The 26,751-nt window shown below is 44.0% G+C and overlaps 1 protein-coding gene across 2 annotated transcripts; it reads right to left on the bottom strand.

The window, feature by feature from the left end:
• Positions 1-53: 53 nt before the first annotated feature.
• Positions 54-24,832, bottom strand: HTR1E (5-hydroxytryptamine receptor 1E). 2 transcript variants are annotated; one of them, XM_080997527.1, is made up of 2 exons: positions 24,107-24,832; positions 54-3,537 (listed from the first exon to the last, which is right to left on the bottom strand). In XM_080997527.1, the coding sequence occupies exon 2, from the start codon at positions 3,361-3,363 to the stop codon at positions 2,269-2,271; it is 1,095 nt and encodes a 364-aa protein (XP_080853653.1). In that variant the 5' UTR covers positions 3,364-3,537; positions 24,107-24,832; the 3' UTR covers positions 54-2,268. The 2 variants fall into 2 exon arrangements, with proteins under 2 accessions (XP_080853653.1, XP_080853654.1); XM_080997528.1 differs by lacking the exon at positions 24,107-24,832 and adding an exon at positions 23,362-23,467.
• Positions 24,833-26,751: the final 1,919 nt, after the last annotated feature.

The following is a 26,751-nucleotide window of genomic DNA, read 5'->3' as shown; positions in this document are numbered from 1 at the left end:
GCTGTCGTGATTACAAAACAGAAATGGGAAGTTGCTACTGTTGCCCCCAAATTTCTGCTTTATAATTCCCATGACTGGGATTTTTAAAGTATTCAGTAATGACCCCAAAATACATTTATAGAAGTATTTAAAAAATCAGCCCTATGTAGCAATAATGGGTTGTATCCAACAAAGTTGCCCTAGACTTTTGCCAGCATGATGGAATGTCCTCTCACTGTGTGCCCTAACACTTCCCAAATCTGTTCTAGGGGTTCCCCCAGCTACTGGGGGACATACACAAGCCGTGCACTTATTCCTGCTAAATGCTGCTGCTGCTGCTGGAAAACCAGCATGACCTGAGAGCCAGACTGTTAGCTGGAAGCTGATCTGAGCAGCCTTACACCTCTTCCCCATTAGCAACTTTTTGCTACTTTTGCCCTCCAGCATCAACCCCCATTTCCAGGTATTCCTCCTAACCCATTGGAGAGAGCTGAAGAGCGGTTGGTTCACTTGCTGGGGAGAAAACAAGCATGCATGCATTCTTGGTTAACAACTCTTTCTCCTCCCTGCCTTCACTACTTCATAGAAGACATTGTTAAGGTGAAACCTACCTATCATTACATAATCCAATGCATATTGAATTAGAAGTAACTCCCACTGTGTTGAATGAGGCTTACTGGCAGGTAATATGCTTGGTTTGCAGCCTCATGGGCCAGGGGGAACTCACCTGTTTCATTTCTTCTTGTTATGCGCCCAATTATGTGTATCTCTTCAAAGGCGTGTCTCTTTAAATTCTAGGATTAAATTATTATCCCCAGCTTGTTATGGCCTTATTGGATTTAGTGGGACCATTATTAGGCTTTTGGGACCTGCGGGGTAGAGACAGACTTATTTATTTGCTTCTTATTATACTGATGCCCCAACTTTCCTCCAAGGAACTCAAGGTTGCATTCATGCTTCTTCTCTTCCCCTATTGGATTCTCGCAACAACCCTGTGAGGTCTCAGCTGAGAGACAGTGACTAGCCCTGGGTTACCCAGTCAACTTCATTACTGAGTGGCGATTTGGACCTTGGTCTTTGAGGTCCTAAGCCACTAATATCCTTTCACCTTACTTCACATTCTTGAAAAAAAGATGTGGAAGTGAACAGCCTGGAGTGGAGGGGATACTCTAGAAGCTTTTTAGGTTTCTTGTGAACAGTCCTGCCTAGCACCTGCAAGACTAACCAATTTTGGCTGCAATCTTGTACCTGCTCATCAGGCCCTTGATATGCAGAGGGATTTATTTCTGTGTAGACAGGGCTTTTTTCTGCTGGAACTGGCCAGAATTAAGTTCCGGTACCTCTCAGGTCGGTGCCATTGGCATTCTAAGAGAACAAGCGAGGCATTCAGGGTGAGTGTTGGCACCTCTTTTTCTAGAAAAATAGCACTGCATGTGGAAATGTTAATCAATGTACAGTTATCGTGTCCTAAAACTCTCTCCTGCCAGTATAAAGTTTGGTCACATGGTTGGGGCCAAGAGGGAGAGGGGGGCCAAAGATGAAGAGGAGGGCTAAGGGCCCCCCAAAACCTGGAGCCAGTCCTGACAGGAAGCTCCATTGCACAGGTGAAAGTTTTTGCACGAAGAGGCTGACTGCTTTGGATATGACCACATATACAGCATGCCTGTCTGTATAGTTATAATTTTTGAAAGAAATTATAAGGTATTCTCTCTCATAGGCACAGCTGTGCTTTAGAAGTGGGTTCATTCCCATCCCCTATGGCATGTCAGCCAATGTTTACAGGGAGAGGCACCAGATCACATTCAGGCTAGGCTAGTTTGAGCAAGAACGAGGAGTGGGTCTGTGTACTAGGCCCTCTGTTGTAAATAACGGCTGCTATTCTGAAGTGTCAGTGTGCCTGGGAGGGGGGATAGGGCTATTCATTTATTAGAAGTGGCAGCAATACAACTTTTGAACAGGGCTCTTTATTTTGCATGTGTTGTCTTAAAATAAGAGAGCGGTGTGGGGGGAAGAGGCCTGTGTAATTAAATGTATTTCAGACTCATAGTATAGAAACTCATATGCTCATGGTACAGAGAGGTAGAAAACAGCAGTACAGATTTACAAGCTAAGGAGCAATTAAGTTAAAAAGACAAGCAAAACAAAGCCCTTTTTCATGAGCAAAAAACCTCCAAACGAAGCTAATAAATAAATAAACTCAAACAGGTTTCCAGTTTCAGATATCCCCTCCCTCCCCCACAGCTCATATTTAAGGCCAATAAGTCACATGGTAGCTGTCCATAATCATTTTTAAGAGTGTTCCCAGCATCTAATGAGTTTTTTAAAGGCAAGTTTAAAATCTTCATTAAAACTAGTGTACAAGAGAGGATTGATAAGAGAATTCACATAACCCAGCCACGTCAGAAAGTGAGCCACTTCCGCCGATACGGTGCTAAGCTGAAGGCCCACAGCGAGCTCCTTGATAAAAAATGGCAGCCAAGACAAAATGAAGGCGCCTAAAATGAGGCCCAGGATGCGTGCAGCCTTTCGCTCCCTCACACTGGAAATCTGTTGACGGTCTCCAACCAAATCCAGGTCGTTGTCAAAGGGGGAGGTCCTCACCGAAGCATGCATCCTATCAAATTCCGTGGTCGGGTCTGATGTGGAGAAGTCTGAGACGCAGAAGGTCTGCGTGAGCTTGCAACTCGCAAATGAGTTTTGGCTGTCGGTGCTCCTGCTGCTGAGGTGCCGGCTCGACCCTCGTTTTTGGTAAAGGCTCTTTGCCGCGTGGTAGATTCTGTAATAGAGAATCAATATGAGGGTCAAAGGGATATAAAAGGCCCCAAACGTAGAGTAAATGGTGTAGATGACGTGGTTGTGTTGAATCTGACACTCGCTGGAATTGGTGTCGGCGCTGTGGTTTCTCCAAAACAAAGGAGGCATGGAGATGCACGTGGATATTGTCCACACTGTGCCAATCATAACTCCAGCTCTCTTGGCCGTCCTCTTCCTGGCGTACTCGATCGCATTTGTAATCGCCCAGTATCGATCCAGCGCGATGACGCAAAGGTGAAGGATCGAGCACGTGCAACAGGTCATGTCTATGCTCAGCCATATCTCGCACAGGAAGTATCCCAAAGTCCACCTTTCCATCACGATGTATGTGATACTCAAGGGCATGACCAAAACGGCGACAAGCAGGTCCGTAACAGCCAGCGAGCAGATCAAGTAGTTGGCAGGCTGGTGCAGCTTCTTCGTCAGGCAGATTGCTGAAATGACGGAAGAGTTCAGCAGCATTGTCAAGGTTGTAATTATGGACAGAGACACGGTAATAAGCATGTTTTCGGTGATAGTTTTGGATCGGACAGCCACGTCGGCTTCTGGTGTGAAGTTGGTGTGATTCATCTTTTCAGACCAATACAAACTGTTCGGTGCCTCCTAGGTCCTGGCAGTGCCAAGCTTTAAAGTTCCTCCATTCTGGAAGATCACTAAGGATACTTCGGAGTTGGAATACGAAATCCTAATGTCACATTTCCCCTCAGATCCAGTTTGCTTTCCCCTCCAGTTTGCTGCTTGCTCCTGGAAGATAAAAGGATGTTTCTTAATAGCAGATCTTCCAAATTTATTGGTTTATTTATAAAGTATTAAAGACGGCTTTTCTTTATTTGTTTTAAAGAATACCCAAAGCGGCAAAAAAAGATTCTTTTTTTTAAAAAATGCAATATTTGAAACAAGATACAAATTTATCCCAGACTAAATTATGAAACAACCAAAGACCTCCTTAGTGACCCACTGCAGAAGGCTTTGTGGAATAGAAAGGATTGCTTAGGCACCTACAATTAAGGAGTGATGTAAACAGGTGGAATTCTGTAAGTAGCACATTTCACAACCGGGGTGCCACAACAGAAAAGGCACTGCTTCACGCATCTGCAGAACAAACTTTGCATGATGACAAACCCTTAATAGGGATTCCAAAAATAATAAAATAAAATAAAATGGGAAGCTTCTCCTAAGAACTTTAGGTTGTGTTAGAGATTTCTGTAAGTAAGTTCTGTCTCAGATAAATCTGATGTTTAATACATTCATAGCAGAGTCAAATCTGAACTTTATTCTTCACGGCTACACAAAATTTGTGGTAATATAAGCAAATTAATCAACTTACTTCAAGTGGTATCTTCAAGAGGTAAAATGTTTCAGAAAAGCCATACTTAAGCTAATGCATGCTAGCTTTTCATAACATATTTTCACATTTAGGTGTCAATCTTTTGAACAGTCTAAAAATACAGACTTTATAATAAGATGCTGTCAAGCAAAGGTTTAATGATTTTTCACCTCAAAAATAAAATTTTGTGTACACAGCCCATTCCTGTTTTCAGAGCTTATGCGGTGTGCTCTAATTATTGTGAACGTGCCATGTATCCCACTGAGTAAGTCTTTGCAACACACACAGCCAAACGTACTTTTTTTTGCCTGTGACTTTGCTGCTTTCCTTGTTGGATGCAGACCACGGCTGTGAGAGTTCACTAACAAGCACTAAAGCTTTAATCGTGTTTTTAGAACTATTCTTTCACTCACTATTAGTCTTTGTACATGACTTTGGATGATCATTTGTAACAAGATGTTTAGACTTTCAGCTTCTTTATAGCTTGAGATATAGGAACTTGTTGGGCTGCAAGAGAAATGAAAGGCCAGCTTGTGGAGAGTCTCATTTATGTTAGAAAGGTCTTCCTGATGTCAAGTCAGGATTTCCTTTCTTGTAATTTGAAGCCGTTGGTTCGGGCCCTACTCTTCAGAGCAGGAGAAAAAAAGCCTGCGTCATCTTCCATTTGACAGCCATTTAGAGATTTGAATATGGCTATATTATTATATTAATAACAACATGCTTCCTGTGAAGCAAATAATTATATCAGTCTTTGCACAACTGTGTGCTTAGGGGGTGGAGGTACGAAGACAGGCAGCTCCTGAAGGCCAAAAAGCACAATGAGGCCAGGACGCATCACCTGACTTGCTCTGGCCTATAGCTGCTAGGAGATTTCATTGATGGCCAGGCAGACCCGCAGTGCCTTCCTTTGGCCTGAGTTAGATATCGGTGGTGCATGGACTGAATTTCCACCTGACAACTCCTAGGCTCTGGGGTCAGGGCACGCCCAAGTCCTGATACAGGGCAATATTTCTATAGGTTGTGGATTCAGATATTCCCCCAAAGAAAGGTTCCATGCAACAAGCATTCAAAGCAAAATGGAGGCAAACCACAAGAACTCCCCAAGGAGCATCCTGCTAAAAAAACAGAAGCCTCTGAGATTCATTGAAGTTCAGCACATTTGGAATGGTTCTGCTTTTTCCCCAGGGAAGCACTGTCTTTAGGAAACATCACATTTTATAAATAAAAAGGATAAATTGCCTTTGACCAAGTGTGAGAATGTTTGAAATGTGCAGAGGGTCAGACCTTAAATCAGAGAGTTGCTTGTAGTCTACCCACCCACAAACCAGGAAGCACCGAATTTTGTTCATTATAAGGAGTCAAACACAAAATGGAACATGTAGTGTACTTTAATTAATAGTTCTTCCTAAAGAAAAGCAATACGCCTTTCTTCCCTGCAAATGTTCTAGAACCCTACTATTTTGTATTTTACAACAGTATATTGGAATTTACACTTCCAAGGGGTTAGTTCCCGTCCTAAGGAACATATTCTGGTCACATGGTGCCATATTTCACAGGAAGAACAGCAGGCAGAACCAGCTTCACTGCTTAATTTTCTGTGACTCACCAGTGATGGGCTGCAGGAATCTTTTTAAAAAGGTGGGACCTCAGTCTTCCAAATTAGTCATTAATTGTGTTTTTTCTCTGAATCTATACACTGATAGAATGGGATCGTGCCTCTGAACAGGTGCAGAGTGTTTTTCGTCTACATATGAGTTGTTAGAACAACACTTATATATCTGGGGTCATGGGAAAAGGCTTCCAGCTCAGAGGGCATAGATTCCCAGCACTGAATATTTTACACATTGAGCACTACTGAGATCTGGAAAAGGAAAACAAGGTTGCCTGATGGTCACACATCATTCCTTTGTGTGTTTTATGTAATTGATATAGGTGAACCATTCCAGCTGGTAGGCTAATATGGATCTTGTATAGACAACTGAATATATTACTTACGTGCCCACTTTTCTAAGCATTTGCTTTAAACATGTAATTCTGGATTTTTAGGAGGAAAGCAAGTATCACATGAGTTATGCAGCTGCGCTTTTAAGTTCAGGGTCTTTTTAAAACACAAAATGACAGTGCGGGGGCCTAATTCAGACAGGGAGTCTAGTGTGGGTGGCCGGAAGGGGTTTAATCATTTGTACCCTGCATTGGGGGCGGGGGGAATCTCATTTACTTGAATGCCACCCTCTTCACCCCACATTAGGAACTCCTAGTCTGGACCGGGTCCCCACAGTGGCAATGTTTTTTTTTTTAAAAAAAGCATGCATTTGAAGGCACAGCTAACATAATGTTTAGTTACTCTTTGTAAACCAATTTGAGGTCTTTTTTTTATTTTTACAGTTTTGTGAAATAAATAAAAAGAGGTACGGGTCTTCTCTTGTGTTCTTCAAATTGGACTTTCCTGCATTGCTCCCCTACAGATGTTGTTGAACTACAACTTCCATCACCCCGACCATTGACCACAATGGGCTGGGGTTGATGGGAGTTGTAGTCCCAAAACCTGAAGGCCACCAGATTGCGGATGGCTGGTTCAGATATTGATTTGGGTTGCTCTCCATGGTCCTGAACTACTTGATCTTGTAACAAACTCCTTTTTAATGTGGATTTTCTCAAGTTCTTTAATTGGCTATGGGTTGTGCTAAGTAGCTCCTTGTGTGCTTCCACAATGGGACTTCTACCCTTCTTCTTCCCCTGTGCAGCCCCTACATCTGTTCTGGGGGTTCCACCAAACCTCTAGAGCAGATTTGAGGATCACATGAGGCATGAATGTGGAGAGGACAGGACAGAAGTTCTGTTGTGCAAACAGAAGTCTTTTCACTTATTACTTAGGTGAATACCATCTATGTTTCTCAGATCTGACCTACATTTCCTAAACAAATTTCCCATGCTCTGTCTCCCACACTATTTAAATCTCATGATTAAAAATCTTGCTGCTGTCTGTTCTTATAAAATCTATACAGGGTGACCCATATTTTGAATAAAATCAAAGAACTGAATGAAAAGTATGCAGTAAATGAGGTAAAAAATAAAGAAATTGGAACCAACTTCTGCCTTGTCACTTGAGGCTATTGAAAACAGTAGCATTATAATTATTTAAATACTCAGATCTAGAGCTCTATGAGTTCTACTGCACACAAACACACAGAGTTTTCGTTCACAGAAAACCTTCCATCCTTATTTCTGACATATTCAGCTTTCAGGGAAATAATGCTAGCTGAATTAACCCAGAGCTAATCGTACCAAATTAGTTCAAGGTCCCCAAGCACACACTGTTTTTCATTAGTCAATATTTACATCTTGGTTATGACTTTTCTGTTAAAAGGGGTCTTCTGGCTTCTGCTTTCTAGATGTATTGATTTTATTTACAACATGTTATTCTGTATTTCAAAAAAGAACCAAGTCAAGACAGCTTGATTCGTGAACTGAATCCTTGCTTGTTGCATTAGAATGTGAAATTATGTGGCAAAAATTAGCATGAGCAGCCCAAAAGCTGAGGAGGAGGAGGAGGTGGGAGGCAGGATACCCCAGACAGTATTAGCAGCTGTGGAATGTACATGCAGAGATTCTGCACTTTCTATTGTATGCACTACCAAATCAATGCCTGGCACTGTCATGTATGACATCACTGATCAGCTGATTGAGGGTTAGGTGGGGGTCTTCTTCCTATCTCCCTTCCCAGCAGGAATTCAGCTCTCACAAAGTGCTAACTATAAGATGTGTGGCAGGAAACCATTAAAAAACATTCACTGTGGTTATGCTTCCTAGCAGCTTAAATGACTCTTAAAAATAGACATATTGATATACAAAGACATCAATCAATAGTTATGAGCTATGATTGTTAAATGGAATGTCCACATTCAAACCTCTGTGTAGTAAGTGCTGAGGCAAATGGTGGTGGTGGCAGCCATAATTTTTATGCCCTGTTTGTGAGCTCTCAGGAGGACCATACCTCAGTGATAAATCAAATGCATTGCATAGAGAAGGTTCTTCCAGTTAAGGACCAGTCAAGGACCTCTGCTTGAGACTGTGGAGAGCACTGACCATCGGTGTTGACCAGGCTTGGGAACCTTTTGAGAACCAAGGACTGCATTACTCAGGCAGAAAGCTGTCAGAGACTATGTTCCAGTAGCAGGCAGGCCCAGATCCACACTGTCACATGCCCTAAACACCCACACCCACACACCCCTGTTTCCCATGGAACTAGATACATACATTTAATTCTTAGTCATTCCACTGAAGCGTCCCCTTCCATTTTCTGCACTGGCTGTTTCCCCGCCAAAAAAACTTGTTAAAAAAGCAAAAAACCCTCTTCAACAGCCTTTATTTGTCCTGACTGTGCAAAAGGGAGACAGAACTCAGTAATCAAACCAGAAAGGACAAATAATGAAAAAACTCAGCTGAACTGTAAGCTCTGCCTTACACAACCCCAAATTTCAGATTGCAGTTGCACCCCCAAAACTGTATGCACACATTTAAAGAACAAACAAAAAAGCATGGATGACTTTTTGCATATTTGCAAGGAAAGCAAGTTTACTTCTCAGCTGAGATATTTTCAACTCTGCTTTCACAATATTGCAGCATGTCTTCCTACAGAGGCAATTTTGAAACCTTGAGGATGGTTGTTTTTAAAAAATATATATTAATGCATTAATGTAACCCACTTTGGGAAGGCTATAGTGCTTAGAAATTTTGGGAAAGAATAAATATATACCTAAAAGCTATTTGCCCAAGAATAAGCCCTATGGAATTTGGGACTTACTTCCGAGTGAACATGCCTAGGATCGTGCTATTAATCACCATCAAACTGAATGGGGCAATGGCCTTTCTTTGGATTTGATTTAGACTCTAAATGGCTCAAGCTTAAGCTAGGGAATGGGATCTCTGTATGCCAAGAATCTATTTTGAATGCCTTGGAAGATGTGAACCAGTAAGAAACCCCCTCTGAAGTTTCACAGAGGACATCTTTGGACCACCCCAGAATATCTACAGCCAACCTCTTCCACCAAACATTGTTTCAGGATTGGCAATTCTCTCTTCAGAAATTAATGACTGTACTCAGAGAAATGGCATGGATGGGCAGAACAGCATAAAACCAAGACAAGCAGAAACTGTAGCCTCAAACTGAGTTCAAATAGCAGGCCTGAAGCAGTGAGATTGGGGTGGGGGGATAAAGAGTTTATACATTTCTTCTTCCACTTTCTCTTGTTACAGCAAATTTCAGTGCAAGAGCGCTCACAGCCAGCACGGATCAATGAGGAGGCTTGTCGGTAAGATGGCACAATCTGGACAGACACTTTTCCTAGAAGTGCTTAATTTTTTGAAAAGCACAGCAACCTTTAGCCACAACCACCTCTAGCAAGTTAAACATTGTGAATCATCCTTTTAATATGGTGCAAACAAGCAAATAAATCACGGGCATGGTCTTTACAGCCGAAAGCAACTTGCTGCAATAATAAGTCCTTCTGGAAACAGTTAATCTTCCAAGCTGCAGGGTCCACTTTGTCAACCATACAGTTCCCAAATATCGGCTTACCTGAGCCTTCACTGTAGAGGCTGAACTAAAACTTGTGTGTGTGTTAGTTAAAATGAAGGAAGTGAAAAAGAAAGATTAACTGTGTCCACAATGGCTTAAATGGCCATTAAAGGAGGAGCATACGTGTGACAGCTATGAATAGGGCTGATGCAAAAATGTAGGTACGTCCAACAGACATAACATGTTGGCAGAGGGATAAGTGTGAAATAGGTAACACTCTTCCCAACCCAACACCTCTTGGTGCAGTTTTCTTTTGGGGGGGGAGGGGGGAGGAAAAGGAAACAAACAATCCAGGCCCCAGTCTGCTTCTGTTATAAAAATTTTATAACTACCCTGTTCAAAGATCAGAAGCTTGTTGTTTTCTTTCAGTAAGAAGAAAGAGAACTGGATAAGCTGGGACTATGGCTGTGTACACACCTGAGTGTTGATGCACAAATGGGTTACACAGATCCCATTTTTCCATGTGTGCTTTCATGCACGTCCATCCACACATAAACACTGAACTCTGTCTCAATCTTTTTCAATCCATGCTGATAGGAGGCACGTGAGAGGATGTATCTGTAGTGTGTACTGTTGTCCCCATCCCTAAATTAGTACTCCTTAACCTACCTCGATTCCCAGAACCCTAAGGTCCATCGCAGGCATACATTTGTTTATCTGTGTGCGCAGCTATTTTCTTTTAAAAAAATGTTTGACACACAAGTCTTCTGCTCCAAGTTGTGGGGGGGGGGGGAGGTTAAAAATGTGTGTGTCCTGCTCCGCTTGGCCAGTAGCCCAACCTTCCTGAGTACCAGAACTTCTGAGATCTACCGTGTGTGTGCGCATGTGTGCCCACAACTACTGTCCCGAATCCAATAATCTTCCTCGATATGCCACATCACTTCAGCCCTCTTCTGTATATTATCAGCCCCCTCTTTTTTTAGTCGAAATTTTCTTAGACATGCTAAATCTCATCTCCAAGAATGCAGAAACTGAGCAAGTCCCTTTTCGCAGCCAGTCAAAGAAGGCCAAAGAGTATGTTGTTTGTAGGACAGTGACTCTGTGCCCCAAGGAAAAGCAAGTTGCCTTATTAGTGCTGGATACATGCTGCACATGGGGCTTGTGGGGGCTAGTGAATCACATCTCTCAAGGAACTGTGAAATGTCACAGGAACATGCGCTTTGAAACTAAACCTCACACTCTGGCCTTAAAATAAGACTCGAGTTCTCTCAATGACCAAGTTCCCAAGGACCCCCCCCCCCCAATTTTGCCTAGCAAACCATTCTGCATTCACGGGTCAAAAATATCAGGTGGCCTTACATCAGTCTTATCGCTACACCTTGTCTCATTTGCTCTATTGAGGCAGGATCTGCTATAGTTGACGGAAGGACCTTACCTCAGCCCAGTATGTATGGGCACCCAACATGTGAAAGAAAGGCGAATTCCATGCTACGAATGAATTGGAAATAAAATTGCTAATATCTAAATGCTGTTGTACAAATCGATGATGCAACCACACTTGGAATATTTTGTACCTTTCTGGTCCCCTCACCTAAAAAATATATATAGTGTAGAGCTGGAAAAACTTCAGAAAAGGGCAATGGGATGGAGCAACTCCTCTAGGAGGAAAAGTTACATTTTCTTACATATATATAATAATGTTTGGGTCAACCAGGAATTTTGGTAAGGCGGGTGGGTTTGGAAAACTATACCTCAACTAGCTTTGGGTAGTTGGAAAAAGTGATCTTAGTGTTTGTGAGGACAGAGAGTACAGTTTAATGTGAAATTTAAGTTTTGTATTTTTAAAAAAGCTATTTGCAGGATTACGGACAGTAAGAATTCGAAGTAGTCCAATGTATAATGCAATCCTCTACCCATCTACCTAGATGTTAAGCCTCATTAAGTACAATGGGACATAGAAATAGATTGATCTGTCAATTCCGGTTCTCTCAGCTTCCCATTCTTAAATTCAGTTTTCCACGTTACTTTGAAAATTTGCAGGCATTTTAGTGTGAATTTCCTGTAATAAACAATTTTTTTCATGCAGTTTTGACTAACGTACATATTTTTGCAACCAATTTCCGCTAATATAATGCATTTTTGTGTTTTATACTAATGAATATATTCATTTTAATGCAGATTTCCCCTTAATACATGCATCTCTGTCAACACTGGCTGGAGGACTGCATTGAAAAATTCAGAGAAGTGTGAACTTCAAATGATGGCTTTATTTTGGTACTCAAATTGTTTAATAAAGTGTGAATTACCTGTAAGTAGGTTCACCTTTAAATGTGAACTGAATTCCTTCTCTATCTCTGCTGTCACATTAGTCCTAGGTGAGTATAGCACTGCAGCCTAAAGATGTTTTATAAAATGGATTCTTGTTCGTTTCCTGGCAATGGACAATTATTTCCTCAATGAATATAAAAATTTGAATGTGCTGCCTTCCTGCATTGCATTGTTTCCTTACCTTCATTAAACTTCTTTTTAAAATCTTTAGAAAGGGCTTTCACTAGGGATGCTATAACAAGACCATCTTTGTATTAGCTGACTGAAAAACAGAAGAAAAGGCAGGCTCTTCAGCATGGTGTGTGTTTTGCCTCTCTAGTGCCTCAGAGGCCTTCTGCAATTCAGCCAAGTGTGGAAAGCTATTCATAGCAGGACTCCCCTGATTTGTAGACCAGACTTTCAGCTATTAAGCCTGTTTTCTTTCATTGTCAGCAAAATACACATTCTCAAGGATTGCACAATAAGTATGAAAAATGGAGAACCAACCTTGTATGACCCTCTGGGCCAGCTGTTGTTGAACTCCAACTCCCAACAGCCCCAGATAGCATGCCAATGGTCAAGCATGATGGGAGTTGAACAACATCTGGAGGGCACCCTGAGTTAACACAGGTATGCCAGATGTTTCTCCTGAGAAATCACCATCTCAAGTCACTGCTGCTTTCAACAACTGGTGAGCCCTCCTTACCCCTGACTGACTCTTTCAGACCCATACTATCTGCTCTGGCCTTGATGGTATCAACTAGACCAGGCTTCCTCAACCTCGGCCCTCCAGATGTTTTGAGACTACAATTCCCATCATCCCTGACAACTGGTCCTGCTAGCTAGGGGTCATGGGAGTTGTAGGCCAAAAACATCTGGAGGGCCGAGGTTGAGGAAGCCTGAACTAGACCCCAAGACCCCAACTAACACAAGTGACAAGAAACCAACAGATTCCAAACAGGCCTTAGAAGGCTGAGGCCCCACTCTGTAAGGTCAATAAGCTCTGGCTATGTTGAAGCCACCTCCAGGAAATGTCAGGTCACCAGGCTATTTCTCAGGGACTCCCAGGGCCTGTTTCTGATCTGTGAGCAGCCTGTTCCCATCCCAGCTGGTTATTATAAGAACCTTATAACCCTAACAATTTGGAGCCCAAGTTTGTTCTTCCCTCCTTTGGCTCCATGCTAGACAAGGATTCTAGCCCTCAGTAATAGCCCCTGAATTTCAATTAATATTAAGGAGATACGCAGTTGGGAAGACTTCTTTCAGTGAAATATAGAAAAATTATCAATTGCATGAGTTAAAGTAATTAGTTCTCCTGAGAATGAAAACTTCACCTTTGTGTCACAGAGTATCCACAACATACTGTGTAATCAAGCTCTTAAAAAAAACAACAATGCCAGAACAAGAGAAATGCTTAAAGGCAGCTAAGGCTAACATTGTGAGTGGTGGAATTGTTCAGACGGTGAATGGATGAACAAACGAATATCTCTTCTTCCTTGAATGAAAAGTTCTTGCCCCTGAGACCTTCTTTTTAACACCAGTGCTCGCCTCAGTTATATACTTCTTCAATAATATTGCTGCCTTGAAAAAGGTTACATTAATGCCATCATTTCCTCATAGTGATGTGACAAAGTAAAGAAAATTGTCTTGTTGCCTTGAGGCTTTTTGTATTTCAGGTTGTCAGACTCTGGATGATGTTTCACACAGATTTCAGCAGCTGGAGATTCCTAATAATAAGCTCAAGTTACTAAATGTCAGCCCCTTTCTCTCTGCGTGTGATTTAGCAAGGAGAAGAAGGGGAAGAAACATTCCACAGGAGGAAAGTATCGTGACAGCTGGCACTTAAATCTTCTGTTTAGACAGTCAAATTGAAGCGTGCTGAGTGGCTTTCAGTGTTGAATTTTAAGCAAAATGGTAGCCGATGTGGACTATAATTTCCATCACTGTAGGCTATAATTCCCGTTATCCTTGACCATTTCCCATGCTGGATGGAGTTGTAATCCAACAACATCTGGAGATCATTGTACTGGCTACACCTGGGTAGCCAAAAGAAAATGATTTGGATGAGAATTGCCCCCAGTTATTTTGTGTGGAACCATGGCTGAGGGGGAAAAAATAATTTCCACACTGTAGACATTAATAACGTGAAGCTTTGGGGGACTGGATGAGAAATGGGGGAGGGAAGGAATAAAAGATGGTTCTCCATGTTCCTGTTTTTAATGCTTTAAATAAATAAACTGAATCACTAAACCAAAGTACCAGCGCAGAGCAATCTGAACTCCTGATCCATCACGCTGCAGTGGGTTTGGATGGGGTGGTTCTGCCAGACTCCACCATCAGGGCACACTGCTGGTGGCATTGAAGTCCCACCAGTGACAAGCACCTCATTGCACCTGCCCAAATGGGAGGCAGGTGGTGGTTGCATCCAGTGAGGTTCCCCCTTACAGCAACCAGTGGGAAACCCAGAAATGGGATGTTGAGTGTGTGTGTGTCAGGAAGGCAGTGTAACACTGTCATCCAACGGATCTGATCTGGGCTTCTTTGCTGCACCAACCTGAGAGCCCGCACAATGAATGGATATTTGCCTCCCTCAACGTCTGCCCTGAGTGGCACGAACACTGAGGCTGTGGAAGTGAGACCCCATCAACTCCAGCCACTGCCAGCCAGGGATTTGATTTTGGTAGACCAGAAGAAGACCCTCTATCTCCAAGCAAAATCTAATGGTCAAAACACCTTGGGTATTCCACTGCTTTCAAACACCAGCTTATAGCATAGGAAAGGGAAAGGAAACATAAGAGAGTAACGATAGTAAAGCAGAAAGCAGCAAGAGAGAAAGGGTTAGTTGAAGTAAAGAGGTAAAGGGGTTAAAAAGCATATTTCAATGGTTCTGAATTCTTTGCATAGCTAGAAGGGCTTGAGCCCTGACACTTATACCAAGGGATGCACCTTGTTGTTGTTGTTTAGTCGCTTAGTCGTGTCCGACTCTTCGTGACCCCATGGACCAGAGCACGCCAGGCCCTCCTGTCTTCCACTGCCTCCCACAGTTTGGTCAGACTCATGTTTGTGGCTTCGAGAACACTGTCCAACCATCTCGTCCTCTGTCGTCCCCTTCTCCTTGTGCCCTCCATCTTTCCCAACATCAGGGTCTTTTCTAGGGAGTCTTCTCTTCTCATGAGGTGGCCAAAGTACTGGAGTCTCAGCTTCAGGATCTGTCCTTCCAGTGAGCACTCAGGGCTGATTTCCTTAAGAATGGATACGTTTGATCTTCTTGCAGTCCATGGGACTCTCAAGAGTCTCCTCCAGCACCATAATTCAAAAGCATCAGTTCTTCGGCGATCAGCCTTCTTTATGGTCCAGCTCTCACTTTCATACATCACTAAGGGATGCATGTAACATAGCACTGTCAGTGAACCTGCTCATTGATCCGAAGGCTTTTCACAAACTAGGACATTCATGAGATATGATTGCCATAATTCCTTTGACTTGGCTACCTTCCATTTTCTCTAGGTTTCAAATTCCAAAGTAGGAGCTGGCCACACTGCCAACATGGTTGGATCCTAGCAGTCTGTATATATATATCTGTTTCGTTTCCTTTGTGGGTCGGCGTCTGTCACTAAACAGTCAAAGCTTCCTCTGCCTTCACCCCTTATATCCTGCTAGTTAATTGTGGTACCACCTCTTACACATCAGGGAACCACTCTGAAGAAATGTCCCCATTTTCTGCCAAAGTAGCCTGTAGAGGTGGTAATTGGTATCCCTCCCGCAGCCATTACAATAATTAACAGGCAGAGCAGAAATCTCAAATTAGCAAAGTTTATCTAAACAGCTTCTTGTAAGCCTTTCGTCTTGCACCTTTTATGAGGACTTGCCAGTAATCCACCGGCTCATGTCTTCAGGGCAGTGGACATCACAGGAGCCAACTCCTAGGGGCTGAGGTCCCTTTGGGCCCTCCAATATAATATTTGAGGGGGCTACCCTCTCCCCAAATTGATGGGCATTGCCATTCAAATGGCGTGCATGTACCGCATCATGTGATTGGTTATGTGGTGCGGGGCTGGCCTGCATCCACCCAATATTTTATTCAAATCTGCATTTCTGGTGGGCACTATTTGCCAAATGCGAACAATATCTGTATGAAAGGTTGGGGCTATCAGGCAGCTGATGCCTAAAGGATGCTTGTAGCTAGAGCTGCTCCTGGGAACATCATTGATGTTATCTTGGACTCATTAAAATTGTGGAACAAAGACTACTAAAATGGCTATGATATATAAGCCTGTTGGACCTTGCACTTAGGTAGCTACTTTATACAGTGGTACCTCGGCTTAAGTACTTAATTCGTTCCGGAGGTCCGTTCTTAACCTGAAACTGTTCTTAACCTGAAGCACCACTTTAGTTAATGGGGCCTCCTGCTGCCACTGCACGATTTCTGTTCTCATCCCGAAGCAGAGTTCTTAACCCGTGGTACTATTTCTGGGTTAGCGGAGTCTGTAACCTGAAGCGTATGTAACCTGCAGCGTATGTAACCCGAGGTACCACTGTACCAAGTAAGACCAACAATTCAACTACTTCAGTGCTGTCTAAACTGATTGGCAACAGTTCTCCAGGTATGAGACACAAAATCTCTCCCAGCCCTACCTGGAGATCTTGGCCCTTCTTATATAGTAGTGCAAGGGAATCTTCAGTCTCTGAGCCTAATTTGATCTACCTGCCTTTCCCATTTGGCCTGTGAGGCTGTTCTGGACAAGCCAGGCTCACCTGCCCCACACCTGAAGTCAGGTGTGGAGCAGGTAAAGATGTGGGCAGACCAAAAGAGGGTTTGCAGGCGCTGCCAATCAAGCAAGGAAGAAAGTCTACAACTCCCTTGCTTCAACAGTTCCATGGGCCACCAGTCTGTTTCTGGACACAATTCAAAGTGCTGGTTATGACCTATAAAGCTCTACTTAGCTTATGTCTGAGCTCTCTGAAAGATCATATTCCCTCATATGAACTGCCCAGATTCTGAAATCTTCAGAGGAGGCCCTTCTCTTGGTTCCACCACCCTCACAGGCATGCTTCATAGGGATGTGGGAGAGGGCCTTTTCAGTGGCTGCCCCCAGACTTCAGAACTCCCTCCCTAGAGAAGCTAGACTGGTCCCCCCAAATCTGGGACCGTCACTGGAAAATAGGGACACTAGGAGGATCTGTAGTGCCTAGGTTGACAGCATCCTGGTGATTCCACCCCCCACCCACCAAATGAGCCATTTTCCATCCAAGAAAACAAAATTGGATTTAATTATTATAAAATCTTCACTGTCATGCTATTAAGATACAACTGTTGTCATGTTGATTTATAATCTCTTGAAAGCCTTCAGGTTGCCAAGGCAATAGTAGCTCACATTCCCACTGAAGTTCAGTGTTCTCCTACGAGTGATGATGCCTTTTGTGTCACAGGAGTTCAGTGAAGATCTAATGATTTCAGATGAATGGACCCCCCCCCCAACTCTTTACATAGAATCATAGAATTGGAAGGGATCCAAGGTTCATCTAGTCCAACCCCCTGCAATGCAGGAATCTCAGCTAAAGCATCCATGACAGACATGTGGATCTCTTGCTTAATCAGTCAATTAATGTGTCCATTTCAAAGAAAAAGCAGCCGCAAACCACCCTTCATGCTGCAGAATAGTAATAGGTCCTGTAGGAAGGTGACCTTGCTCTTCTCTGGTCCTCCAGCCTTAGAATAACCTTGCATCGCTCAAGAAACCACCACCATGGTTGCTTCTGCCAGTTCTGTGAGCTCACCATGTCTTGGGCTTATTCTTGTTTTACCAAGCAGGTTTAGAGAATTAGTTTGAAACAGGGCTTATTGACACCTCGGTTTGCCCCCACTGCTTTCCCCTGGGGAAACCAGATTTTTAGCACTGAATCGGATCAAACAACAATTACACAGATTGCCAATTTATCGCTAAAGAGCAGGTTTTCCAGGGGAAAGAGGTGGGACAAAGGCAAAACTGCTTGGTCCTGTGCATGGAGAGTGCAGAAGAAGCAGGAAACTGCTCAGATCTGTACTTTCTAGGCATGGGACAAGTGTGGACTTGCCCCTGGCAGTCATTTAATCTGTATTTTATGGCTTTATGATACTTTAATTACTTTTTTGTACATAGCCTTTTTTATATAAAATGACTCAGTGGTTTATAATTATTCATTTAAACAAACTAATTAATATTTGTTGTGCCACTGCTGCTAACAAAGGCTACATTTAATGACTTAAGTATTAAAACCACCAACTAATACAACAGTTACTTTTGTAAACTGCCCCAAGTCGTGATTTCACTTTTGAATACTCAAAAGTGGGACAGAAGTATTACAATAGTATTGAATAATAGTATTGAAGTATTATAAAAGTATTGAATAATCCGAGTAAAGATGCTAGAATCGTGAGCCATACCAACTTATGGTCTAATAGTATGTGTCAAATAGAAAACATGAGACGACCAACCTAAACTGGGGTCACAGCAAGGGGGAAAGTTAAAGTCACCTGTCCTGTATAATACAGGATGTCCTTATTTCAATGTAGAATGCTACATCATTTACAGAAACAGTTTTGTCCTGTATTTAAGATATTCTCTCTCTCCATCTTCCTCCCTCCCTCTCCCCCGCCCTCTCTCTGCTAAATTACCGTATTTTTCGCTCTATAAGACGCACCAGACCACAAGATGCACCTAGTTTTTGGAGGAGGAAAACAAGAAAAAAAATATTCTGAATCCCAGAAGCCAGAACAGCAAGAGGGATCGCTGCGCAGCAAAAGCAGTGATCCCTCTCACTGTTCTGGCTTCTGGGATAGCTGCGCAGCCTGCATTCGCTCCATAAGACGCACACACATTTCCCCTTACTTTTTAGGAGGGAAAAAGTGAGTCTTATAGAGCAAAAAATATGGTAGGCATCCTCTCCAAATGCATGTGTTTGAAAAGGTGTGTGAAAGGTCATGCATTTAAGATCTGGATAACCAAGCATGGACAGATTTACAAATTCATGTATATGCATGTGCATGCGTGACAAATTCTAGAGGGGCCATTCTGTTCGGCTGCAATAGAGTGTAATGGATTGCTTTGAAGTTACTTCAGCACCAGATGAAAAAAAATCGCCTCCCAACAGCCCCCGCACTGTCTTGTGCAGAACAATGGTGGCAACGCTATCAGGGACCAAATCCAGTTTGCGTTCCTACGCTTGCAGCTTACTTTAAAAAAAATAAAATCGTGCTAGCTGCATGGCTAGCTTGGCAATTACTTATTTGGTTTGTGTGCAGAACTGAGACTTCTTGGACCTTATTTCCTGAACTAAAAGACCCCCCTTCATATATATATAGTTCTCTTTTACACTGTTTCAATGTATATTGAATCACCAGACCCTCCAAGTGTCCCTATTTTCCAAGGACAATCCCGGATTTACAGAAGCCGTCTCAGTTTCTGATTTGACCCTGGAATGGAATGTCCTGCTTTTCCTTAGGACACCCCTATTTTCATCAGAGAAATGTTGGAGGGTGTGGAAGATATAGAATATTAAGATGCAGCAAGAGCATTTCGGATTTTCCTCGGTGCTTAGTATTCTGCTCTTTGTCTATGAAAGACTGTAGTTGTTTTCCAAGGAGCTGTTTTGTAAGTGCTTACATTATTTTTTCGAGGACAAAAGAAACCTCTACGAAGCTAATGCAACACTCAATGTGAAAGGTAGAAGACTTTGAGAAATGAATAGGCACAAAACAACTACATCTGTAACATGTGGGATGGTGAAAGTAGTACTTGGAAGCGCCTGCAAGAAGAATTTACCACTGGGGAACTTTTAAAATGGCAGGATAATTCCACATGTTCGTTGAGACGAATGCAGAATATCTTATGATGCTGAAGAAATCATATTTACTGAGACTAAACTGATGGGCTTTACTTGATGAAAATTGTTGTTGTTGTTTAGTCGTTTAGTCGTGTCCGACTCTTCGTGACCCCATGGACCAGAGCACGCCAGGCACTCCTGTCTTCCACTGTCTCCTGCAGTTTGGTCAAACTCATGCTGGTAGCTTTGAGAACACTATCCAACCATCTCGTCCTCTGTCGTCCCCTTCTCCTTGTGCCCTCCATCTTTCCAAACATCAGGATCTTTTCCAGGGAGTCTTCTCTTCTCATGAGGTGGCCAAAGTACTGGAGTCTCAGCTTCAGGATCTGTCCTTCCAGTGAGCACTCAGGGCTGATTTGCTTAAGAATGGATAGGTTTGATCTTCTTGCAGTCCATGGGACTCTCAAGAGTCTCCTCCAGCACCATAATTCAAAAGCATCAATTCTTCGGCGATCAGCCTTCTTTATGGTCCAGCTCTCACTTCCATACATCACTACTGGGAAAACCATAGCTTTAACTATACGGACCTTACTTGACGAAAATAGGTCATTTTAAAAGTGGGGGGAATCACACCTCAGGTTCTCCTCTAGTTTAAAAGCTATGAGTTTACTTTGCCTTGACATCTTCAGGGAGAGCTGAACGCATATTACGAAGCTCCCCCACCCCAGGAAAATGAAACAGATGGAAATGCATGCAGCTTACTCTGGGAGTTATTACACCGCGTGGATGAAAGAAGAGCGAGGTATGTAGCTGCCAGTGATAAAATGATTTTTAAAAGCACTGCTGCTGCTGCTGCTGCTGGCAAATAAATTAGAACCCATTGCACAGCTGATGGTTTAAAAATATCTTCATAGTCTCCAGCAGAGAGGCTTCTTATGATATTTTATGTTTAGAAGACATTTATATATTTTTAAAAAAACTTTGTGTCTGCTCACTAATTCTGCAGCTGCCATCATTGGCATAATTTTTACCCAGAGTCTCTTATTTATATGTCATGCCTCTGCCTATACAGACTGCAGGACACCGAAGATTGGTTTTATAGACTAGGAGTCTTTGTGATCAGAAATAGGAAATGTTACCTTTAGCTGGCACTCATGCACGCACACACACACACACACACACACACACACATCTCTCTCTCTCTCTCTATATATATATATATTAGCTCTTACAGAGTAACAGCACAGTCCTAAACATGTCTACTCATAAGTAAGTCCCACTGTGCTCCGAAGGGACCTGCACCCAGGTAATTGAGATTAGGATTGCAGCCTTAGTTATGTAGCATCAGCAGACTAGGCAAGAGTCTGGCGTCTCCACTAATCAAGGTGAAGTTTGGGCTGAAAAGAGTGGCTTCTTCCTCCACCCCATGCAGCTCTGCAGTGCAATGAATGGAACTAGCATCTGCAAAACACTAGAACCACTTTCTCAGCATCCATAACCTTAAAGCTGAATGCCTGCCTGCTGCCTCGCTTGGCTAAGGCTGGAACCCTGCCAACACCCACACTGCAGAAGTGCTCCTTGGAGAAGCTGAGGAGTGTCTGAATGTTCTTGATGACAGCTTAGTCCCTAGTGGTGACGACAGTCAGACTTTCATGTTCTGTCCATGGGAAACCAAACTACCAGCATCTGTTGGCCAGGAATGGTGGGCTAGCATGCCCTTAAGAAATACTGCACATTCACAGGGGACGGTTTCTAGGTAGCGACCTGGCAGCCTTTTTGTGGTATGATACAGGAACATTTCCAAATGCATGCTTCATACTGACAAAGTCAGAAATCAACCTAAATTCAATGATATGCTTCACTATGCCAACCTGTAAGAAATCCTGAATGCTACCTTGCTCAATCCTTGGCACAGAAGCAGGAGCATCTTGGCCCCGAACCAGTTCTTGCCACCTGCAATAATGAGTGGAACTATAAGGGGAGCTGTATCTTAATCTTCTTCAGAAAAGACACCTCTGGACGGGGCCTGCATGAACATCTGAATATAGATCTACATCTATCTGCACATTTCAATCTGCAGCAGTTACACATGTTGCTGGAATAAGGTGAATTCACATAAGCAAGTGCGGTTAGAGTATCACACAAGGGCTTGGGGTGCTCTTGGGGAAGTCCCCCCCCTTCAGTCATGAAGCTCACTAACTGACCACTGGGCCAGTCATTCTTTCGAAGACCAGCCAACCTTGCAGGGTTGTTGTGAAGAAGACAGTACACACACTTATTTGGGCTTCTTGGAGCAAAGTGGGGTATCAACAGAAACATATATAAAATAAATACATTCCCAGTGATTTATCAGAGGTTTGTGTAGGGATTTTCTGAACCCTGGTATCCCACGTCCTCGCTGTTAACCGCTACACCACATTGGTTCTCCCAAAGGAACATAGGACACTGCCCTACACATGGGTCTATCCCGCTCAGTACTGTTTTCACTGACTGACAGCAACTTTCCAGGATTTCAGAATGGAGCACTCCCAGTTCTACTTCGGCTTGAACCCGGGACCTTCTGCACACAATGAGATGCTTTACCACTTAACTAGGGAAAATCTGATATTCACACCTCACAATCCCGAGGCATTTCCTTAGATTCCAGTGGGACTTCCTGCAGGTACAGTTTGCCTTCCTAGTTAGACGGACCGCTGCACAATAGGACGAGGGAGGTGCTATACGCAAACAGTGATGCTGATTGATTTGTACACAAAGCAAGTCATGTCCAAGGAGATATTTGAAAGAACAACAGAAGTTGGGAAGAGACCAGTGCTGGTGCTTCAATGTAATCTATAAACTGCCCCCTCCTTCATCAATAGGTGAAAGAAACTTTGAAGAAGTCCCACTGGCTCCTCCACGGTGGCCTAACTCTCTTCTGGCAATATCTAAAGGAGGTGACGGATGCTCCACTCTCGACTAGGCACTTTGTAGCATTGCTGGCTGAAATTGACAAGATATTGCCTTTGATTGCTTCCTGGCCTAGTGACTCAGCTGTGAGAACACAGAGGAGCCTATCCCCCACCCCCACCCCCTCACCTTTTTTGTATTATGTTCAGCTTCCTTTTGGCCAGAAAGATAACAAATTCCCGTCTACATTGAATGACGTTTCCCTGTTACATACAGCGAACACAATCCCCAATCATAGAATTTAACGACAACAACAACCATGACAGTGAAGTGGTACATTTAGGTCATCTTAAACTCTGGACTTTGAACCCTCCTGCCCAATCCTCTTTCCAAAGCAATTATGCATAACTACACTGACTTCAAAACTATGGTACAGTAATATGCCAGCCCTGCTGGGTTTGGAGGTGCTCTTGCTCATTTCACTGCATGGGAACCCAAGCCCTTCCTTTAATGGCCACACTAACTCAGTGAATCATGGAGCTGGAAGAGACCTTGGGAGGCCATCCAGCCCAACCCCAGGGCTCATCTGCAATGCAGGATGCAGCCGCCCGCAGCATCTCTGAGAGCTAGTTTTCTAGCTCCTCTTTAAATACCTTTGGGAGGAAGGGCGGGATAGCAATTTAACATAAATAAACAAATACAATACTGAAGGGATTCCTACCACCTTCCAACGCAGCCTGGCCCATGGTCAAACCACTTAGGAAGCTTCCCCTATTGCTGAGAGCCAAAATTCGGCTGCCCTGCCTGCCTGCTTCTGCAGAACCGTTTCCTCCACTTCCACGGGCTCTTCCCCTTTCCTGCTTTAGAAAGGTCGCTTTTCTGAATTGCAGCCACCAGCTGCGGAGCCTGTGGCCCGGCAGAGGATGGTGGACTGGCCAATGGTCAGGAATGATGGGAACTGGAACCCAGCAACATGTGGAGTCCAGCAACACAGGTTCCCCCAGCCCTCATGCACACATGAGAGCCACGGCCAAATAAAAATAAAAATATCTGCACATGCTCCAAGTCAGGGGAAGCAACGGATCTTGGAGGACGGGAAACCTCGGCCAAAGTCAGAAATCCCTCGATTGGGTCGGGAACTTGTATGACAGGATGAGGCACACGTTCTGGACAGCCAGTGTGTACGGGGTCCAAAGCACTTCGTCCCCCCCCCCCCCATCATTGAACATTATATTGCAGAAAGAAGAGGGGCTGGGATTGGATTTGAACCGCGAGCCGGTGGGGGGTGGGGTGGGGACGGCTGCTTAGCTCATAGCTCCCGCAACCCGATCCTATGCATGCTTCCTTCCCCCCCACCCATTTGCTTGCTTGGGACGGACTCCGGGTGAGAGCGCCTTGAGGACTAGCGCCTTTGAGGACCCCTCCCCAAATCGCCTCCTCCTCCCTCGCCCTCGGCTTATGCCACTCACCTTGGGAAGTCCGCCTTTGGCACTCTGGGCGCTCCGGGTGGCGACGGGACCCAGGATCCAGAGCGCAGCTGGAAAGTCACCTCCTCCTCGCCATCGCCCTCTCTCACATCCCCATGTGCCGCCGCCTCCCAGACCCGTCCAGGGCGCGGAGCCCGCCTCCGCCTGTTGCGGGCAGCCGTTCGAAATCCGCTTTGGATGGGGAGAAGAGAGACAGGGAGAGAGGGGCGCTGCGAGGCGAGAGTGAAAACCTGGCGCGGGATCAGCCGACGGAGAAGGAACGGGAGGCGGAGTAAGAAGTAGCCGGCGAGGCAGGTGCGGGGTCGCAGGAGGAGGACGGAGAAGACGCTCCTCGCTCCGCGGATTCCTCCGCCTTGGGCTGTTTTATATGGCCAGGGAAAACTCTGCCCTGGAAAGTCTGGGCCAGTTGCAGCCGGCGGGCGCTAGGGGGCAGCACTTTCCACCGAATGCCGCCGCAGACAGGAAGACTGGACGGTATGGCTCATTTCATCTGGGGGGTATGATTGGAGACCCCCTCCAGAAGACCTCGTAAGCGGAGTGGAGCTCACCTTGCACTGAAGTCCACGGCAGCGCTTCCTGTGGTGTCAACTGATCAGTACTGCTGCCCCACGTTCCTCCTGCGCCATGAACTGCCTTGGATTTGAACGAAGGGGGATGCGGAGGAGGCCCCTCCTATGCCACGTGTTGATCGGATCTGTCCTCTGTTAGAAGTTAGAACACATTCAAATTGCATAAATATTTACTACTTTACGGTTAGTTCCCTCCTTCCCCTGCAAAAGCAGGTTTGGCAACTGTGCGTTACTCTAAGTCTTTAAAGGAAATTAGATGTTCGTTCTCTCTCTCTCTCTCTCTCTCTCTCTCTCTCTCTGCATTCCCTATGCCTATAAATTGACGGGGGGGGGGGAGCTGCATTGCCTATCATGTGCGCTTGATTTAAAAACTGCTCTCTTCCATTTGCTGCCTCACCTTATAAACATTCACAGGTGATGGATTCCAGACTAGACAACATTTATAGCAGCATGGGACACTCACAGTGCTGTGCTGGATGCAAATAGTCCCCTTGCAAATTTGGATCCTTATGCTTTTTCATTATTGCCTCAATGGCGAACTCCAGTTCCAAAATGCAAAATCATTTTGAACCCATAGTCTCCAAAACAATCCTGCAGAGTTATTATCCTTGGAGCAAGAATGCTAACAAAAGCAAAGGTACAGAACATGTGACATCTACCCAATAATGACCATAAATTTCTCAGTTCCATGCCAAAATGCCAGAGGTACAGAATGCAGATTCTATTATGCCCTAACAATCTGGCTCCAATCACATGGAGGTAGTGAATAATAATAATAATAATGCCCAGGCATTTCACTCATTTTTATTAATAAATTTCAGTTAGATGTTTGGCCCCGTGTTCCTTAAGGGAAGATTTTCAGATCCGTGTTGTTATACAGAGTCTAGTGTATCAGATAACAGAATTATATAATGGAAACTTATAGCACAGAGTCAGAAAAATGGAGAGCATTGCTCAGTGTCAGAGTACACGCTTTGCACAACAGTTCTCTCAGAATCAATTTCTGGCTTCAATATTTGAAGAGCAGCTGCCAGTCAGTGTAGACATCATTGAGCTAGATGTAACTTAAAATGCAGTGGTTGTGTGTGTGTGTGAAATAACCATATTGTGTTTTGAGCCACTAATGTGTACATAGTTTAAGCCATAGTTTGTCAGTTTTAAACTATGGTTTAATCCGCGATGTGGGTTAAACCACAGAGCCTAGGGCTTGCCGATCAGAAGGTCGGCGGTTCGAATCCCCGCGACGGGGTGAGCTCCCATTGCTCGGTCCCTGCTCCTGCCAACCTAGCAGTTCGAAAGCACGTCAAAGTACAAGTAGATAAATAGGTACCACTCTGGCGGGAAGGTAAACGGCGTTTCCGTGTGCTGCTCTGGTTCGCCAGAAGCGGCTTAGTCATGCTGGCCACATGACCCGGAAGCTGTACACCAGCTCCCTCCGCCAATAAAGCAAGATGAGCGCCGCAACCCCAGAGTCGGCCACGACTGGACCTAATAGTCAGGGGTCCCTTTACCTTTATGCCTTCTGTGAAGTACAAACCAACACCTCACATACACGCAGGTAACCCAACCTCTGAAGTTGCACTCAAACACTGAGTTAGGTGAGGACAAAAAAATAATTCTAAGTATCCCTAAGTAATATGGAAAAATGAAATGCGACTTTCATCCCAACAAGAATGTTAAAAATTGCAATAAGTTTTTAATTTAATTGTAAGGTTTGTTCTTGCCTTGTTTCAGGCTTGCCAGTTCAAACATTCTTTTTAAGAATCTCCGTTCCAGACCCCACCCATCACTCTGCCCTTGAGAGCTCTCTACTTCTGAGATGTGTTGCTGTCACTGCTCTGCATCAAAGGCCTGACATGTTCCCAAGCAGTAGCTGTTGACGGCAATGTACTTCTCTCGCAAGTGACACACCAGCATGACAGTGAGCTTTTGACCACTGTAATCCCTGCTTGATAAAAAGGGTGGTTTTTTCAGGGGTTTTGTTTAAAGAGCTCATATGACACATTCCAATTTGTGATGTGAAATCAATGACTACACCTTCCAGACAGAACACCAGTT

The sequence above is a fragment of the Podarcis pityusensis genome (genome assembly GCF_964106645.2).
Source record: "Podarcis pityusensis genome assembly, chromosome: 3".
Lineage (NCBI taxonomy): Eukaryota > Metazoa > Chordata > Lepidosauria > Squamata > Lacertidae > Podarcis > Podarcis pityusensis.
This window is presented reverse-complemented; position numbering and strand designations above follow the sequence as displayed.

What these genes read in the sequence shown, in the direction of transcription:
- HTR1E (XM_080997527.1), bottom strand. Translation starts at nt 3,363, where the DNA reads ATGAATCACACCAACTTCACACCAGAAGCCGACGTGGCTGTCCGATCC.